The following is a 21,019-nucleotide window of genomic DNA, read 5'->3' on the forward strand; positions in this document are numbered from 1 at the left end:
CAGCAAAATATGGAGACAGATGAATATAATTGGGTATATGCCGAGCTAGTGTTGTTCCCATATACTTATATACTTCCGGTGACCGGTTATTGTGAGTTTTTTTTTTTCAATTTTTTCCGGTTCCTTTTACAGCACTCATGTTGTAATGTAATTAAAATACATTCAGTTAAATAAACTTTGGCATTCATTTAGTTGTTCAAGCGTAAAACGAGACAAAAGGCCTTTTACTCGCACTCGCCCGTCAGAATCGGCAGGATAGCGCAGTCGCTCCAATGCTAATATTATAAAGACATGGCGGGGAAAATGTAATTTAATGCAGTGCTTCTAGTACAATCTGAGGCCCACTTCATATCTGATATCACTCAGCCAGTGGAGATCGCTGATTTTTAAAGAAAACAGACCTTAAAAACGTGCAGATTTTTCCGTTGGCATACAGTTCGCCGGAAGCGCTTAACCCAGGTTACTTGGGAAATTAAAAGTCCTATTAGCATGCTTCAGCATGTACCCTAAAATCCCAGAATGTCTTTCGAAAAAGAGTACGGGTTTAACCCCGGCATCCTGGCCAAATTTACCCACTGGCCTCTGTCCATCATGGCCTCCTAACCATCCCCATATCATAATTGGCTTTATTACTCTTTCTTCTCTCTCTGTGGTGTGCGGTCTGGTGGAATATGGAACTCATGAGACTGTTCATACTGTCCGAGTTGACGGTGAAAGTGATGCGCGCGCGCGTATAGGTATAAAGACGCGTCGGGAGGAGGGGCCGGAAGTGTTTTTTTCTTCACCGTTTAATAATTAGACTTGAGTGAGAATTTGGGATCCGAAGCGTCAACACGGATTTTCTTTGGGATAAACGGACAGGGCTGGCTGCACAAACGGTGATTACGAATCATTATTTCGCTGTCTGTCACTTTCCCCTTCAAATATTCAGGAGCGTTTTAGAGAAACGGTCCGTTGAAGATTAGAAGATCTCAAAATGGCCGTCGACGAGGATAGCAGCTAACTCTGCTAAAAAAACATCACATTTAGCTGCCGTTTTCAAACGTTGCGACATCATCTTGTGCGTCGTGTTTGCACCAAAAACGACAGTTCACATTTATGCCATAGAGACGAGTGATACATGGCGACTTTACGTTAAATGAACGAGCATAAAAATAGCGATTAGAAATAACAAGTTAAGCCAGCGTTAGTTGGTTAGCTTACCTTGTCTTTACAGCAGTTTTCAGTCATAATTCGCTGGACACACTTCTACATGTTATTACACTTCTGTTTTTTTTTAAGACATCGTTATTTCACAGTTAAAAGCATTTGCGTGTTACCGCTGTGTCTGTGGTTTTTTGGCTAAATATAGAAGTGTGCTCTAATAACTGGGACTTGATCTAGTTTGCGGCTAATTTCACAGGCAAACGCAGCATTTCAAAGTGCTGTAAGTTAACGTTATGTCATCTAGCTTTCAGATTATTTGTTTGAATTCTTCGTTTCAAATCCTCTTCTGGTTCGGCTAAATGTTTATTTTTTAAATCTAATTAATTTTGATTTTTTTAACTCAAAATTATTTTCTATTGCTTTACTATATTATTTATATATATATATATATATATATATATATATATATATATATATATATATATATATATATATATTATATTATATTATATATGTTTACTAATGTGTATAAAGATCCTGATAAAATCTAAAACTGGTCTGTATAATATTTTTGATGTGTAGTATTCAATGTTTTGCAGACCTGAGGCGTCTTTTTTTCAGTTTTTAAGCACTGCATGGCAGTAACAAAGTGCCATCCATGCAAAAAATATAAATATAAAAAACAATATAAATAGTAATGTGGTGTTTTTCATTCTCATGCTAATGTCTAAGCCTGTGCCAAGTGTCGTCTTAACACCTGCTTTATCATGTCCCAAATAACTCCCCACAAATGTCACACTTGTCCTAAATTCAATAATAGTGAAAATAAAATACAGAAGATACCTCCCCACGCCCCCATGTCTATTGTTTCTGTTAAAAAGTTTTTCATTAATTCATTTTCTTGTCTGCTTAGTCCCTTTATTAATCCGGGGTCGCCACAGCGGAATGAACCGCCAAATTATCCAGCAAGTTTTTACGCAGCGAATGCCCTTCCAGCCACAACCCATCTCTGGGAAACATCCACACACACATTCACACACACACACACACTCATACACTACGAACAGAAACGCCAGCTGAGCCGAGGCTCGAACCAGCGAACTTCTTGCTGTGAGGCAACAGCACTACCTACTGCGCCACTGCTTCACCCTGTTAAAAGGCTAGGTTACCCCAAATTGAGAATCCTGTTATCGTTTACTTCTCCAAACCTGTTTGACTTTCCTCTGTTGAACACAAAAGAAAATATTTTGAAGACAGATAAAAACCTGTAACCCTTTACTTTCATTGTACTTGTGTTTCCTGCTATGCAAGTCAGTGGTCACAGGTTTTCAGCTTTTTTTTCAACAGTGGAAACTCATAAAAACCACTTAAGTGTGAGTAAATGTACATTTTTCTGATCTCTTTAATGACAGGGCTAGATAATTTGTTAGATATCAGTTTGAAAAAATAGAATTAGTAATAATAATTAGTTGAAAATTATTTTTTATTTAAAAAAAGTTCGGAATTGATGAGACGTCGCATTTTGGTGTTTACAACAATTAATCTAAATCTTTCTTGTTTTACTCATATATTGACGTTCTATCGTAACTGATATATTGATTTAAATAAAAATAAAAAAAACATTATGCTTGTTCTTATCTGTACTTATGGAAAATTGTAATTTAGGTATTATACAAAAGTTTATATTTTAAGTGATTTTTTTTATTTGACATGGTTGAAATAAAACAAATTACATTTTTAATACATCCTCATCCTGTATACACAAAGTTTTATGCATGTAATGTGCATATGGGCATTTTCACGAACAGGTAATGATTTATTAAAAGTTTCGTACAAAAATTAATTCTAAATCTATGAAGAAAAAACAAAAAATTAAGAACAACTTTTACCACTGGTATGTAACACAGCACTGCCTTTAGTATACAATGTTTGTTCCATTAGGTGCACAAAGTTCTCCAGAATGGTTCGGTAGTCCTTGGCAGTAACAGGCCCATCTAGCATGAGTATTGGGCATAGGGAATGCCATGACATTGCAGCCCAAACCATCACTGATCCACCCCATGCTTCACTCTGAGCATGCAGCAGTCTGGGTGGTGCACTTCTTTGGGGCTTCTCCACTCTGTAACTCTCTTGGATGTGGGAAAGAGAGTGATGATGGACTCATCAGAGAAAAATACATTTTCACATTGTCCACAGCTCAAAAGATTTTTGCTGTTGCAACTATTTAAATGCTTGTTTTACTTTTTTCTTTTGATTTTTTTTGAAAAAATTTATTAGTATTTTTTCCTTCTTCAACTCAAGCAGATGCCACACTCCAGGCGGTATCCGTCCTCGGAGAGGGCCAGCCGCAGCAGCTACCAAGATCGATATAGAGAGCGGGACAGAGACAGAGATCGAGGAAGAAAACCTCGACATCGCCGCTCTCCAACCTATTCTTCCAGCAGTGAACGTGAGAGGAGAGCGAGAGGACACAGACAGGACACCGGCTATGCCAGATCCAGGAGGTATAAACATTTCCATTGAGTAGTGCTGGAAAACAAACAACCTGGTTCACCAGTTTATTATTATTATAGAGCTTAAAAGTCCACTCACTAACAGGAAGGCCTAATCTCAATTCTACCCCTTAGCCCTTCCCCTTGTCCCAATTCTTTTTAGCTTAGAGGCGTAGGGCTAATCGCAAGGGGTAGATACCCCTTAGAATGAAGATTTTTCAAGACCACGCTCGAAACCAAGAGGTCAGAAAATTTCCCAGAATACACCAGCCATAGTTGCACCCGGAAGTAAGGAGATCCACAAATTATTTTTATTGTCATTATTACAACTTTTTACAACAAACAAGCATGTTTTTATATATTTATAACCGCGTTTGTTTTACCGTCATGCTTTTAAAAAAACCTGTTAAAATAAAAAACGCTAAATTTTACGATCTATAATCGCTAATAATAACTCCTGTACAGCAGTTCCACAACATTTTGACACCTGATGAGACTCGAATACCCTGTCAGTAAGGTCTAGTGGCTGGAAATGAGCTTTTTACAGTGTCTGCTATAGTGTTAATGTTGTTTTGCTGTGTGTTTACATACAGTAGATGAATATGGCCACGGTGTAAATGCACAGTATATTTATCATCTTATTGCCACATTAGATCATTATGAGAACATATTTATCTTCAGGAAGTCACTGAAGGCATATATTATCAAAAAAATAAATAAATAACACAACTGGAATAACTACAGCTGATTGTCTGATCTTATATAAAGCATGAGATCGCGATGACGTGTGCAGGTGCTGTCCCAATTCTTAAGGGTACATTTGGAAGCCCTTCCCCTTAACACTCTGTTTTAAGGGCCAAGCGGGAGGGCTACAAAAATATAATTGGGATTGGGCGTAATTGAGCAGATTTTTCAAGTAATATGGTTGCCGTCTGTCCTAACCTCCAAACTCATCAGTTTAGTTGTACTGTAAATGAAAATTGGGTAATGATGCTTTTTTTCAGTGAAAATTGCAATACTAATATTTTCTTGATTTGATTTCATAAATCATTTCTAGTAAATAATTTAACAAATGTTAAGCTACAAAAATGTCTTAAGCATATTCAGCATATTAGAATAGTTTCTGAGGGTCATGTGACACTGAAGTTATACTTCGGTTTTTCATTACAAAAATAATTTGCTATAATATTTATAATATAATCATAAAATAGCATAATATTGCAGATTGTACTGTATTATATTTATATTGTATTGAAATTATAGTCATGTTATTATATAACCACAGCTCTGCAAACAAGAACAGCAAAGATTATCTATTTATTTATTTTTAGACAAAATAATTGCCTTCCACTAATTATGCATCCACACATTCAGTATCAGTAATATCTACTAATGCATAATAGTGTTATTGCAATTTAAGGGCGCACTTGCACTATGCTGTCCGAACCATTCCCAGGCCCGTTTTCCAGATCGTTTGAGAAGTGTGAGTGCTCTGAATTGGGGTCAGGCACGGTTCAGTTGGCTGGCCCTGGCCTGGTTGGAAGGTTTGCCAGAGTGCGGTTCACTTTGGCTTCGGCGTGGTACACTTGTAGTGTGAGTGCAAAGCGCGCTTGAGCCCGAAACTGAAGACGAGTCGTGACTTTTATGGGAGTCTTTCATGTGTTTATTAATCATTCTCACTGTTCAATGAACGCAAACAGACGTAGATTATTAAAGATGCAAAACCCTCACTGCATGATAGCTGTACCTTCAGCAAACCTAAATCCTGCAGCACGAGGACTTTGATTGTTTATGAGCCTCACAAGTGGCTGATCTGTTTGGTGAAATATTTGACTGTCACTGGAATCTCAAACAACTAATACGATATAACCAACGAAATCTCCACTATGCTGAGCGAGAGTGCTTCTTATTAAACAGCGCTTCAGTGATGGTGTAAACGTGCTCAGGTGTGAATGCAATGCGAGTGCTTCGGCCCAGTTTCAAGGCAACTGTACATAGGGTATACTTTCTTTACATAGGGTACACCCCTATACACTTTCCCATGAAAGTGCTTTGAATTGTGAAGTTTTATTTAATGTTTGACGTAATCTCAACAGAAAAATGGAGGGTGGGACAGACTATTCCCTCCCATTTTTAAAATACAGCCAATAGCATTTTGTATCACAGATCCGCTGGTGAGTGGTTGAGCTCAAGCGCATCAAATAAAAAGTATCTTGAAGGGGGCGGGGCATGTCAGATACTAGAGAGCATTTGATTGGTCAGAAGATTTAATGAGAATCTAAATTATAAAGTGACGTGAAAAAAAGTGATTGATCCATTTAGACGTAAGTGACAAACTGCACACTTTAAGTGTTTATATCTTCGAAGTGCTAATATTGTCTATTTTGTAGCACACTAGCTTGTAGATATCCTAAAAACTAACATACTGACAATACAACATCTAAAAAAAAAAAAAAGATTTGAATTTCAGGAGACCTTTAATGACTTTAATTTAAATTGTATTGCAAATGTTTTTGTCTGCTATACCTGATCAACAACTTATTAGGAGTTTAGCATTTTATCAGAGGTGCATCTGATTTCAGAGCTCTCTTTCATCTTCTCCTCAGCTACGACAACCGTTCTTCAGACCGCAGGCCATACGACAGACACTACGGCGAGAGCTACCGGCGCTTGGACCACAGCAGGGAACGGGACAGGGATCAAAACAGGGATCACCGGACGCCGAGCAACTACTACTCTCGCGACGCCTCGCCCAGCTACGACTTTCGCCGGGGACGCGACCGGGACCGCGAGGACTCATACCGGAGGAAAGGCAGCAGGCGTAAGCACAAACGAAGGCGGCGTAGAACCAGGTCCTATAGCGCATCCTCCTCGGTGAGTACTTCAATACCCAAGCCTGCTCTTTCCCTCCCCAAATCCCTTCTTCTCTCTCCACCTCTACACGCTCCTGTCTCTCTTTCCCCATAACGCTGTTCTTTTCCACAGCCCCAGGATTTGGTAAGTATGAACTCCTTTGTTTTATGTTCTTCTTTTTGTTGATGTTTTGTCTTTTTTTAAATAGTGATAGTCCATATGTTGGCTTTCAGTGTTTTATAATGGAATTGGCCTTGTGTTTAACAAATTAATGTAAGGCTCACATTAATCACTGTAGATTTTATTCTAAATATGAATAGTAATGCTTTTATTGCAAGAGCCTCTTTAATTATGTTATAAATCTCATCCATTCTCTATCTACACACTAGGAATGCTCCGATCGATCAGCCAAAGATCACTATCTGCCGATAATTACATTTCGTGACTTAATCTCAATTCATTAATTAAAAGAAACTATTCAAAAATACACAACAAATTTTTAAATATAAAAACTATTTAAAAATATGCTAATTTGATTCATAAATTCAAAACATGATTACAAATACACAAATTTTTAAATGTAAAAAATTTGTAAGTTCAAAACACAATTCGTAAATATGCAAATCCAATTTGTAAGTTCAAAACACAATCCATAAATATGCAAATACAATTCGTAAGTTCAAAACACGATTCATAAAAATACAAATCCAGTTCGTAAGTTCAGAACACGCTTCATAAATATGCAAATCCAATTCGTAAGTTCAAAACACGATTAATAAATTTGCAAGTCCAATTTGTAAGTTAAAAACACAATTCATAATTATGCAAATTTAATTCGTAAGTTCAAAACACTATTCAGAAATATCCAAATGCAATTCGTGAGTTTAAAGCAATTCATAAATATGCAAATCTAGTTCGTAATTTCAAAATATGATTAATAAATATGCAAATCCAATTCGTAACTTCAAAACATGATTAATAAATATGCAAATCCGATTTATAAGTTCAAAACACGATTCATAAATGCACAAATACAATTTGTGAGTTCAAAACACGATTCATAAATACACAAATACAATTTGTGAGTTCAAAACACGATTCATAAATGCACGAATCCAATTCATTTAGTGAAAATCTATATGATTTTTACTTGTGAATCTGCAAACTGTTTACAGATGTACAAATTGGATTTTGTGAATTGTGCTGTGCATGTATGAATTATTATTATTATTATTATTTATTTTTTATTTTTTTGAGACTGATCTGGCTCCATATTCATACAGTCTAAAGCTGCTTCTGGCCATGACATGTTCACACCTAAATAGTTATAAAAGATATTTTAGGTAAGGTGAGCTCTACTCTTAAGGTTCATATTCGGAGGGAAAACATGCTTAATGCATTATAAAGCTTGAAGCATTAGAGTCAATACTCTGTATCGTCGATCACCATGACAAGGAATCAGTACTCGTTATCGGCTGCAAAAATCCTGATCGGAGCATTCCTAACACTCTTATAGAAGTCTTTCACACAGTTTATATATAAAATAAAAAAAGTTGCTCAATTTTGGCTGTTTAATTTGATTTTCAGTCTCCCACACTCGAGCAACCTGTTTCTGTTTTATGGATTGATGGTTGTGAATTAGCTATGCCTTTACTCATGTGCTCTTGAGTAAATGTTGATGCAGGTTGCTTTTTTTGTGACTTCTTGTCAGGGTTGCTAGGCTGAGGGATGAGTGGGGAGAATGTAAGCAAGCAAGAAGGGAGGGGTAAAATGTTATCTTTGACTTGATCCCTTGCACTATATCCCTATCGTTATATATATCTCCTCACGTGGTGTCATACGAATCGCCCCATGACCACCAAACCTACCTACAACATCAACTACAACACTGCTCGTCTTCGTCACCGTGGCTGCCCCCCTGCACTCTCCCGCTCCCCCTCCTCCTGACCTCTGACCTGTGGCCCAAGCAGCGGAGTGACAGCGGGACGAGGGCACTGTGTGTGAGGGACGACGAGGAGGGTCACCTGATCTGTCGGAGTGGCGACGTCCTGCAAGAGAGATGTACACACTGCCACTACTACTACTCCTCTACTCCTATATCGTAACCTTTCTCCCTATCAGTACCAGCACACAGCAGACACACAGGGGAGGGCAGGAGGTCATGATGATGATGATGGTGGTGATGATGATGATGATTGTTCTCCCCTTTTGCCGGCACAGGCGATGGGGGAAGGCATGTCTAACATGTCTTTAGCCGCTCCTTTATTTATTCTTTTCAGTGGGGATGGGCTGATTGTGTTGCTGTGTAGAATTATGATCCCTTTATTTTTTTTATCTTGACATTACCGAGTCTCCATAAAAAGTGCCATTTTTATTATGGTCTTGTTGGAGCATTTGGCTACATCAAGATTGACATCGCCCCAACATCGTATGCTGTCAGTCATGTAGATTGTAGGATCTGTTTGCTGTGTGACGTTTAGAATATACACATTTTTAATAGCTAGAGGCTTTATTTACTTTAAGTCCTGTAGTCTTAAATCCATTTTTTAATCAAACAAACTCTCCTTATTTTTGTTCGTCAGACAGATTTATTTTACTTTTATTTTTTTTTAAACTGCAGGCTATTTTTAATAATGGAAAAAAACATCTTAAATCTTCGACTGTGTGCTTATTGACACTCGCCTGATTTTCTTTTTAGGTTAACTCGAATAGATAGTCGCATTTACAGTTAAAATTGTCATTTTTAGGAAATCTTTAGAATTGTTTTCCCTTTAAATGCATTGTCTAATTGCTGTCTTTAAATTTCCCCCTCCCCTTTCTCTACTTCTTTCTCTCTGTACTTGTCTATTAGATGAGATTGTCAGCACTTTGGGTGAGGGCACCTTCGGGAGGGTGATGCAATGTATTGATCATCGCAGGTGAGCATCATCACTTAGCAACCAATCAGCTGCTTCATTGCGAAACCAGCATGGTGTGAACGTCAAACAAAAAAAAAAAGTGTTGTCCAGCTGTTTAAACGTCTGTCTAGTTGTTAAGCTGGGAAATATCTGCTCTGTTGGACAGAAATGAAGTGTATGATCCAGTTCAGTTTAGTCAAAAAGAAATAGAACATCCTTATGTTTCCTGTAAGATCACATAGAGCAAAATAAGGCTCATCCTAAGGTTTTTATTGATCCGCAATAAAATTTGTATTTTTAGCTAATGGTAATTAAGTTTTATAACAGAAAAGAAATATAATTATATACATGAGCAATATCAACTGCACTGCTACAAGTGTGATATTGTGTTTATACAACAGTTTGACGGAATAGTCGGTGTAAAAAAAAAAGAAAATCAAACACTCAACACACAAACACTCAAAAACCCTGTTGAATGAGGAACTACTTTCTTCCACCATTCATTCACATCTACAGCTGACGGTCAGAACAGAAGAAATCGTTGCCAGTTCAAAAACGTCACGTTAAGAGCTAGTATTTGAACAACTTTCCTGCATTATGTAGAGTATTATAGTGTCTACGTGATGAAAGAACAGATAATTTTGCTCGCATTTTAGGATTATAAGGCTGCACGGCATAAAATGCCATCAGTCACAGAGATCTCCCTGTATTTCTTGGGAAAATTTAACCGCCGAAAAAGCCGAAGCAAAGCAAACACTACCAGATTGCTATGGCATATTAAATATAGCAATAATATACTAGAGAGAGATCGACTTTGAATGTCACTTTAACAGTTCTATAATGATTTGTTCAAGTTTCATTTTAAATTTATGCTCAGAAAAACATTTTTATCCTCTGGCTTATTATGCGGTCTCTGACGCCATCTAGAAGTGGAACAATGTAACAACAATTTCTTTTCTCAAGTCGTGCTAAATTACTACAAAATTTGTTCTACATAAATATTTTTTTTTTATTAAATTTTACTGCAATTTATATGAAATTAATTTATTTATTAATAACACTTAACAAACAAAAATATAAAGACAAGTAAATCAGTCAAAAGAATAACAACCTAGTTTTCATTCAGCATTAAGCTAAACTTAACATTGCAGTCAAATCTATTTGCTCTGGAGTAAATAACAGATGACTGACCAAAATATTGCCTTTAGATATAGCCTAAACAGATAACATTTTACAGCAGACTAAAATAGACACCCACCATACTTTTGAATAAGTAGCCATTAGGCATAAGACGATAACCGTTTTCAAGGTATACAGTGGTTTAGAAAAGTTAAGGTTTTAAAACTGGCAATTTTCTGCTATACTGTTCCTGAGGTATGTGTAAGATTTAAAAAAAAATTTTTTTAGTTTATGACAACAGAATCTCTAGCAGATTAGATATCCAATGATGCAATTTTAAATGGTTTAAAAAAATCTGTGTTTTTGAAACTATTGAAGACAGCAGAAGTCAATGATTCATTTGAATTATTTAGCCTGACATGTTTACTGTATACTTCCAAAATATTTTAAGTGTTTCTCAAAATAAAATGTATTGTTTTCAAACCGGAAAAAAAAAAAAAAAAAATTTTATATATATATATATATATATATATATATATATATATATATATATATATATATATAATTCATTTATTTAAGCAGTAATCACAATATCGTATTACCGTAAAACTGAGATTTATTTTTTCAAGGTTATCATACCATCAGAATCTTATACCGGCCCATGTCTAGTAGCCATCATAGGAGTGCTCATGACACATGACATCCTGAATTTATGCATATCCAAATAGGCACTATTAAAAAAACTGCATAGTTGCAATCTAAACAACTACATTCTCGAGCAAATAAGACTTAAAAGTCTATTATGTTGTCCAACAGCTGCATGATTTGTCAAACTGTGTAGAGTTGTTTAGCTTTCTTGATGTCGCTGGTGTGGGCGGTGTAATACAGGGTGAAGAGGCTACAGTTGTATAAACTAAAATATAAACTATAATAATTATTGTAGTAGTAGCATTAATAATATTTATAACAATAATAAAAACAACAACAATAATAAACCATCATTACTAATTATTCCACCTTATTTTTCAATATAGAAGTAAGCAACTTTCATGTTAATTTTTCCACTGATTTCCAGTTTGACAAAAAAATCACCAGATAGTGAGATTTCAAGATATTTCAGTTTATTTTATTTATTTTTGGACCGCAGAATTGGACAAATAAAACCTACAGCAGAGAAGTGAAATCTGCAGTGTTTAAACACTTGGTCCTCTTATTGTTTCAGGGGTGGAGCACATGTCGCTCTGAAGATCATCAAAAATGTGGAGAAGTACAAAGAGGCTGCCCGCCTGGAGATCAACGTACTGGAAAGAATCAACGAAAAGGATCCTGAGAATAATAAGTGAGCTTCTTTGCATAATTACCACGTCTCGGCATGTTTTGAACCATTGCATGCCGCCTTGTTGGTGTGAAGTTCAAGATGGACCTAATAAACTGATTACTTGATGTTTTTCTTGTTTTTTTTAGTCTGTGTGTGCAGATGTTTGACTGGTTTGATTACCATGGCCATATGTGCATCAGTTTCGAACTCTTGGCTCTCAGCACTTTTGATTTCCTCAAAGAAAACAACTACCTGCCGTACTCCATCAACCAAGTCCGTCATATGGCCTACCAGGTCTGCCTGGCTGTCAAATGTAAGTAACATTGCATGAAATATATGCTCTCCCCAAATAAAGCAGGTTGCACACTATTTTTGGTGTCTTTAGGGGTCAGTACTGCAGCTCACAGTGTTTTTCAATCTGCTAATTGTGATCTCTTTCTCCTCTTTTCCAGTTTTACATGAAAACAAACTGACACACACAGATCTGAAACCAGAAAACATCCTGTTTGTGAACTCGGACTACACAGTCACGTATAATGTTGAGAAGGTGATGACTTTGGGTTTTGAATAGGATTTTTTATTGTGCATTAGCAATCCATTAGTTGCATATAGATTGAAGGAGATGCATATGAATGGACAATCCCTGTCTTTCTCTGAGTTAGAAACGAGATGAGCGAACTGTGAAGAACACAGCAGTGAGAGTGGTTGATTTCGGCAGCGCTACCTTTGACCATGAGCACCACAGCACCATTGTTTCCACCAGACACTACAGAGCTCCTGAAGTTATTTTAGGTAAAAACAATCCTGCAATGTGTTTGACCCAACATTTGTTTTCTTTTTAAAGAAAAAACTGATTTGATCTACACTTCCTGACTAAAGTCTTGTTGTCTATCCAAGTTTTAGGAACAACAAATAATAATTTGAATTCCAATTAATCATTTGGTATCAGAAGTGGCTCATATGAAAGGCAAATGCCTCTAGAATATGCTTATTTTACCAAAACAAAATATGATCATGCCCTGATTTTATTATTATTTTTTTAAATAACTAATTAATTAGGAGAGTAAAATCTGACTCTGCTTAGACAAAAGTCATGTCACTTAACAGAAATATTGTACAGTATAGAAAGTAAAGTCATGGTGCAGTGAAAAAAGACTGAATATTGTGTAAGACTCCCGTGAGCTTGGGGGACTGCATTCATCCATCTCTGCAATCACTCAAATAACTTATTAATAAAGTCATCTGGAATGGCAAAGAAAGCATTCTTGCAGGACTCACAGAGTTCATCAAGATTCTTTGGATTCATCTTCAATGCATCCACCATCTTACCCCAGACATGCTCAATTATGTTCATGTCTGGAGACTAGGCTGGCCAATCCTTGAGCACCTTGACCTTCTTTGCTTTCAGGAACTTTGATGTGGAGGCTGAAGTATGAGGAGTGCTCTTCTGCTGAAGAATTTGTCCTCTCCTGTAGTTTGGAATGTAATGGGCAGCACAAATGTCCTGATACCTCAGGCTGTTGATGTTGCCATCCACTCTGCAGATCTCTCGCACACCCCATCACTGAATGTAACCCCAAACCATGATTTTTCCTTCACCAAACATTACTGATTTTTGTCAGAATCTTGGGTCCATGCTGGTTCCAGTAGGTCTTCTGCAGTATTTGTGAAGATTGGGATGCTGTTCAACAGATGATTGATTGGAAAAATGTACCTTCTGCCACTCTTTCAATTGATAAACTAGCAATCAAGTTATTATTTGTTGCTCTTAGAATTGGGATCGATAACAAGACTTTTGTCAGGTAGTGTGTAATATTTTATTTATAAATGTAAAGTGAGACATGTTAAAGCATGTGAGTGAGTTAGTCACTGCAGCAACACATCAGATTAGCTTCTTCCTTTCCACCACACGGAATTTAATTAGAGCCAGCTGGAGACTGCAGTGACTTCATTCAGCAGACTGCAGGGAATCCACCAACGTAAGGTTGGTTGCCATGAAAGTCGCTACCCACCTTTAATCTGTTAGGAAATCTGCTGACTGTTGCTTTGGCAAATAGAAATCAGCTAAATTAATGACTTCATTTGCTCTTTTTTTTTATTTTTTATTACTATTATTTTTTTTTTTATCTGTGTTGGTTTTCAGTCAAAGGTTTAGGGTCCATAGAATTTAAAACGGTATTTAAGCCATCTACTCTCAAAGCTGCATTTAATTTAGTAAAAGTCCCTTAACGACTGCTGAGTTTTCAGTATCATTACTCTACATTACAAAAAAATTCTAATATGCTGATTGTCTCAAACCTTTCATAATTCATCAAATTTATGGTATTTGTAAACTGAACAATCAAAAAATTCCATATTTCACTTGAAAATGCCAAAATTTTGAAACAAAAACTTTTGCAAAGTGTTTAACCAACATCCATCTATATCAAGGCCTTTTAGAACATCATCTGTATAGCTAGTTAGACCCCTATCATTAGAAAATCTTAACAACCATGGTTGGCATATGCCAAAAACACACAAAATCATTCTAAGCAAGTTAGAAAGGCACTAGTATGAATTTGAGTGTTTATTTTATTTTTGGCTTAGTCCCTTTATTAATCAAGGGTCACCACAGCGGAATGAACCACCAACTTATCCAGCATATTTTCTGTGCAGCAGATTCCCTTCTAGCTGTAACCCATCAACACACCCACACTCTCATTCTCTCACGCACACACACATATACAATACAGGCTATTTAACCTACCCAATTTACCTATAGCGCATGTATTTGGACTTTGGGGGAAACTGGAGCCCCTGGAAGAAACCCACGCTAACAAGTGGAGAACATGTAAATTCCACACAGAAATGCCTACTGACCCAGCCAAGGCTCAAACCAGTGACCTTATTGCTGTGTGAATATGAGTATTATGAATGTAATACGGATATACTATATTTGCTATATTGTCATAATCATATAACCGACCCGCTCACTCCCATTCATAAATTCTCTCATGTGGCCTTGTGGGATACTATAGTGGCTATTGGATTCACACTTAAGAATCTCACAAGTAGTAGCAGGTCATCTGGGTATTTTTTGTCTACCGTTTGCTAACATAGTGTATCCTAATACTGTGAATTAGGATACACTACTTAGCTTACATACTTTCTTCACATATGGGATTTCACTAAGGGTGTATGTGTGTACAGGGTGTACATGTATTCGTGATGGTTTGGTGCACATGCTACCATAAAGAATACAGTCAGTCGAGACAGAAAAGACCTCATCAGTACAAGAACTTAGCAGCCAAAAAACATAAGATGCATCGAAACGTGACTTCGGTTTATCGTTACATCCTTCGATTTTATGTATGAGATTTTTGGACCCAATGATCGAAACCCTCTACATTGCAGATTCACAGACCGCGATATCATGCTGAAAAGATATATTGTGCAGCCCTTAAAAGTGCCTTTACATTTTGTTATTTTAAAAGTTACCAGGCCCTGCTTCGTCACGCTTTCATTAAAGCTTGTCGTGAATGTTTACTTATCTAGTTATTTTCTAAGGTTATATCCCTGTTATATTTCATGGTTCTTTGGTAAATAGAAACCTTTATTTGAAATCTAGATAACGCTTTACAATGAGGCTGTATTAGTTAATGTTAATGTATGTGCAGGTAGTGTTTGCGTGTGTCTGAAATATAAATGTTTTTTAAATGTCAAATGTATTTGCAACATTTTTTCATAAAACTTTTACGTTTTAGAAAGTAATTCTTTTACTGATTTGAAAATTTCTGAAAATGTGTTTCCCTTGAGCTGTTTATACATTGTCTCATCAGAAATGTGTATATAGTTCTGAAAAGTTACAATGCAGTAACAAATCTTCACCACTAGATGATTCCAACTCACAGAGGTTGTTTTTTGCTATTTGTAGAACTGGGTTGGAGTCAGCCGTGTGACGTATGGAGTATTGGCTCCATCCTCTTCGAGTACTACCTCGGCTTCACCCTCTTCCAGGTACACCATGAGTCATGATAGCAGCTCCTCCGCACAGCCACTCTTGTTTGTGTTCAGTAAGCAGCTTAAGATCAGTTCGACTCTGAGCAAGAGGTCACATGTGTTCATGTACGCACACACGCTGAAGCTAAACACCTGCCGCTCACCCTCTGACCGCACATGCTCTCACTAATGCTCTCTCTCATTCGCACACACGCCAAGGTAATTTTAGTACACGATCACTAAAACTGTTGGTCAAAAAATATTTTTGTTAACCAAAATAAAATTGATTCACATTAAATAAAAAAAAACGGAAACAAACGACAGTCGCTGAAAAACCAACTAGAAATAATTGTCACAAATAATAAACAAAAGTTTTCAGAATCAATACTTATAATGTTTTGTCTTTCAGATGAGACATTAAACCGAGGTCTCTGTGGTCATTAAAAATACCAGTAGTCCTTAGAAAAAGAGTAGGGGTTTAACCCTGACATCCTGGCTAAATTTGCCCACTGGTCCCTGTCCATCCCCACATAATAATTGGCTTCATCACTCTGTTTCCTCTCTACCAATCAGCTGGTGTATGGTGTGCAGAGTGTCCAGAAAAACGCTATTTAAATGTAAAGATTTATTATTATTATTATTATTAATGTTGCATAAAATTTGAGCTGACATTTTCCTAATTTGCTCAAATATTATCTAGACCTATTAAACTACATACTTTATATGAAGAGGTTTGTCTGAATTTTTCATAATGCTTATTTTTATTTATTTAAGTTGCATGTGTGTGGTGTTGAGTTTGGTCAAAGTGTTTTATTTATTTTTATTACTTATATGTTTCCCTAAGTTCATGTAAACTGGGAAAACAGTAAACTTTGTATTGGTTGACACTGGAAGTGTTCTGTTAACACTGAGCTAGAGCTATTAATACTGCATGTATAAAAACTACATTCAGATATGTTCAAAAAGACTAAACTAACAAAATCATTAATGTAACAAACTAAAACTAAACTGAAATTTGCAGCACATTTAAAAATAAATAAATAATCAAATCAAAATAATATCAAAGTTTTTAGTAACATGAATTAAATGCAAAACTTCACCAACCTTGACACACACAGCTAATATGCTTTAAATATGCTGTATGTATATTGTGAAACAAATGCCAAAATGTATAGCTAGGGAGTCTAACCTATGTAACGTCTTTGTAAAAAATGCATAATTTGATTGTTTTTCTGTTTCACAGACTCATGATAATCGGGAGCATTTAGCTATGATGGAGAGAATTCTGGGCCCTGTTCCTTCCCGGATGATTCGGAAAACTAGGTGCATATTCATAAAGCCTGGTTTATACTTCTGCGTCGAGTGATCGGCGTGCACCCATGGCGTATGCATTGCGTGTTGCCGTGCTTTTATAAATCTGTGTGCTGTTTGTGTTGCTCTGCAATAACACTTCCGAAACTATAGCTGGTAGTAGGTGTTTATGTTCCTCTGTGTTGAGTTTCTTCGCTGGTGTTTTGTTTATTTCTAAAACACTACCTTAATGTACAAGTGGCTCAAACTTGCTCATTTTGAGGTGGGCGGACGTGTAGCAATTTTAATCATAAAGTAAACACAAAACAAAAGTTCCCATCTAGAGTTCCTTCATGGGACAACACTTTTAAACACTCGCTCCATCTCTCTCGCGCTACTTTCAACTCCACCCACGCTTGTCAGCGCTAGCAAGCCGACCAATCACAGAGCTTGCACTACACATCATGACGTATAGTTAAATTTTTTTTGAGAGGTTCGCAGTGTCAACAACGGCCACAGCGAGGGCCATGCGTAGGCTGCGCCGGAGGATACGTGTGTGCTTGACGCAGAAGTATAAATCAGCCTTAATTGGATGTTTTAAAGCCTGTTTTCAAAGATTCATTTCCTTGGACATTTTACTACCCAAACATGAACGATGTTTATAATCTCTACAGGAAACAGAAGTACTTTTATCGTGGACGCCTGGACTGGGATGAGAACTCTTCAGCAGGAAGATACGTCAGAGAAAACTGCAAACCTTTACGGGTAAATTTGTTGGCTTCATATTTAAATCACCTATAGCTAAATGTGCAATTTTACAAGGAATATATATATATATATATATATTGGTCTTGTAATACTCGAGGCTCAATTGATTTGATTGAAATACACTAAAATAGTTAGAAATTGTATTCTTTATTCCAGTTTAAACTTACAGAAATATATCTGTTATATTGTAACATGCTAGTTAGGTGTTAATTGGTTGTCAATAGTTATTGTTCTTATTATGGGAAGTTTAGTGAACAGCATTTATGAACCTGAATCATTATACAATTAGTTACTATTACTTTTGATTGAACAAGTTTGAATTTCTATTTAAAAAAAAAACAACAACTTTTAAATTATGATTTTTTTTTCCAGCACATCTATAAATACATTTTTTCAAGTAAATGCAGACTTAGTAAGCATAATAGACATGGCCTTTAAAATGACTTTAAAACGAGCCAATAAACTAATCACATTTTATTGACAGTAAAATGATAGTTTTGAGAGTCGAGAGGTGCCATTTTACCAGCTTTGCCAAGAACGCACAGTAGCACAATGGCAAGCAACAGGAGCAAGTATACTATGTAGAAATATGTGCTTATGTCTATGGAATTATTGCACACGCAAGCTAGTCAACGGTGCAGTGAATATGGCTTTTTTGGCTCCTATATTCGCTGTTATTCTCACTTGGCCGGAAACCAAAAATTGCCATTTACTACCAATAATTTTCAATGGCCAAACATTTAGTGTATCCCTAATTTATCATTCGTTAATTACATTATCTTAAGAGTTATTAACACATGTAAATGACTGTAGTTGACCTGGAAATGTAATGGTTAATCCACTGTAATAGTAAACAGTGGATAAAAAAATGTGTTGTTGACTTTATATTTGAATATGATCAGATCTAATAACTGATTTTTTTTTTTTTTAATCTTTGCCATGATGGCAGCACATAATATTTCCCTAGATATTTTTCAAGACACTAGTATTCAGCTTAATGTGACGTTTAAAGGCTTAACTAGGTTCATTAGGCAAGTCTTGTATAACATTGGTTTGTTCAGTAGACAATACTAACCTTAACCTTTTTAAACCAGACTTTCTCCAGAAGAAAAAATATGAAAGAAATTACTGTGAAAATGTCCTTAATTCCTTAAGTTTCACTAGAGAAATATTCAAAAAAGAATAAATATTGCACAGCAGGGCTCATAGTTTTGCCCTCAACTGTACTGATCGTCATCCTCTCCTCTTTTTTTTTTCTCAGCGATATCTTCTGTCTGAAGCTGAGGAGCATCACCAGCTGTTCGACCTGATCGAGGCCATGCTGGAGTACGAGCCATCGAAGCGTCTGACTCTTGCTGCAGCTCTCAGGCATCCGTTTTTCCAGAGCGGCATCAGCAGCAGCGAACTGAGCGCAGGTAAGAGCTGGGAGGCAAACCGTGACATCAGCCGGTGACACTGACACTCTCGTCTTCAACCAACGCCAAAAAAAAGGACTCGCATGCCGACAGGATTACATGGAGCTGGACTGACGTTCGTTTTGTAGAGCAAGAGATAATAAAGCCATGAGTTTTCTGTCATCCTTCCATAATGTGAGGACAGCTCCATGTCAGCAATGAAAATGTGAAGAAGATCCCAGAAAACAGTCATGACTGATTGGACAATGGGGAATGGGAATGAGTTTCAGTTCTTCCAGCCAATTTGGCCAATTTTTGGACTTCCACAAGTGGTGTGATGGTCAAAAGCATTAACTTAACACTCCATTTTTGAAAATAACTGACGAAATGAGTATCGCTGTTACAGCTGAGGGGGATACGTTTTGCGCATTTTTAGCGATCAGCTGAAAATCAAAAATGCGACAACGTTTGTATTCAGTTCACTTCAAACCAAGTAAGCGAGAGCAAGAGCGTCCCTCAGCACACGTTTACAGTATTTATTTAGATAAATAGCATCTCTTTTTTTGTGTCTTTGTATGGATCCGATTGTATAAATATGTGTAAATATGAATAAATATATGTTGTGACTATAGAATAAAGGGGCTGTCTGTGTGCTTGCTGTGAATGGGTTTTCACAGCGGTTCTACAGGCAAAATGTTTTTACAATCACTGCGTTCTTGTCATGTCATTTCTATATTGACTGTGTGTGCGCGTTTTGGTACTTAATCAGGCATTAGTGCAGTGCTTTAACCTGATTTTTAAAAACTTGTAATGATAAATATGTTAAATATCATAATTATTTTAAATCTTTACTCTTCAAGGAAATGTGGGATTTGCACCCTGCAGAGTTTTAAAATTCAGTAAAAAAAAAGCATATTAAAAGTATTAAATTTTTTTTTATTCTGCAATCGTAATATTTTATTACATTCATTTATTTTGAACACTTTTAAAAAATCTTTACAGCCCATCTTTTTATTTATTGATGTTTTAATTGATTTATTTTTTTGTATTTGTTTTGTATTTGTTTTATTTTTTTATATATTTGTTTTTTTTAATTTTTTGTTGTTTTGTTATTTATTGATTGTTATTTAATTGTTTTTTATTTATTTAGTTTTTTTATTATTTCATTTTTTTGTTTTTTTTTGTTATATATTTGTTATTTTTTTATTAAGTTTTTAATTCCATTGGTTTTTAGTTATTAGTTTTTTATTGTATTTTTTGGTATTTTTTTATTTGTTTATTTTTTATTTATTTTATTATAATTTTTGTTTTTTATTGTTTTTATTTGTTTGTTATTGTATTTATTTTTGTTATCATTTTCATTTTTGGTTTTATTTTATTTTGTTTATTTGTTGTTTTTTAATTTTGTTATTTATTTGTTTTTTTATTTTACTTTTAAAAATTTAATTTATTCTTATACTTTTACTTTATACTTTTTTAATATTTTAATTTTATTATTTTTAATTTGTTTATTTTTTTATTTGAAATATGCTGTCTAATTAAATTTTTTATTATTATAATTATTTAAAATTGATTCTCTACATTTTAAACAGCAATTTTTAAGATTTAGAAGAAATGTCATCAGTAGGTTGATGCTTTTCTATTATTTTTTTTCCTGCGGCTTTAGTAATATTTTTTGTTTGAAGAAATTATTGTACACAAACTGTAAAATTATAACATCAAAACTGGTTTTATTCAAGGCAGAAGTCTTGTTAACCATCACTT

At 35.7% G+C, this 21,019-nt stretch overlaps 1 protein-coding gene across 8 annotated transcripts; it reads left to right on the top strand.

Moving 5' to 3' along the window:
• The first annotated feature begins 765 nt into the window (after positions 1-765).
• On the top strand, positions 766-19,960 carry clk2a (CDC-like kinase 2a). 8 transcript variants are annotated; one of them, NM_001044879.2, is made up of 13 exons: positions 766-878; positions 3,451-3,650; positions 6,245-6,512; positions 8,462-8,552; positions 9,343-9,409; positions 11,730-11,846; positions 11,972-12,138; positions 12,278-12,372; positions 12,488-12,617; positions 15,739-15,821; positions 17,047-17,126; positions 17,768-17,858; positions 19,123-19,960. In NM_001044879.2, the coding sequence occupies exons 2-13, from the start codon at positions 3,451-3,453 to the stop codon at positions 19,312-19,314; spliced, it is 1,581 nt and encodes a 526-aa protein (NP_001038344.1). In that variant the 5' UTR covers positions 766-878; the 3' UTR covers positions 19,315-19,960. The 8 variants fall into 8 exon arrangements, with proteins under 8 accessions (NP_001038344.1, XP_087150696.1, XP_087150698.1 ...); XM_087294570.1 differs by having other exon boundaries at positions 804-878; positions 3,448-3,650; positions 8,459-8,552; XM_087294572.1 differs by having other exon boundaries at positions 804-878; positions 3,448-3,650.
• The last annotated feature ends 1,059 nt before the right edge of the window (positions 19,961-21,019 follow it).

This window comes from Danio rerio, chromosome 19 (genome assembly GCF_052040795.2).
Source record: "Danio rerio strain M-AB ecotype USA chromosome 19, GRCz13ab, whole genome shotgun sequence".
Classification (NCBI taxonomy): Eukaryota; Metazoa; Chordata; class Actinopteri; order Cypriniformes; family Danionidae; genus Danio; species Danio rerio.

Coding starts and splice junctions, on each gene's coding strand:
- clk2a (XM_087294570.1), top strand. CDS start 3,451: ATGCCACACTCCAGGCGGTATCCGTCCTCGGAGAGGGCCAGCCGCAGC. Junction 3,651..6,244: donor GGCTATGCCAGATCCAGGAG/GTATAAACATTT, acceptor TCTTCTCCTCAG/CTACGACAACCGTTCTTCAG. Junction 12,373..12,487: donor TCACGTATAATGTTGAGAAG/GTGATGACTTTG, acceptor TCTCTGAGTTAG/AAACGAGATGAGCGAACTGT.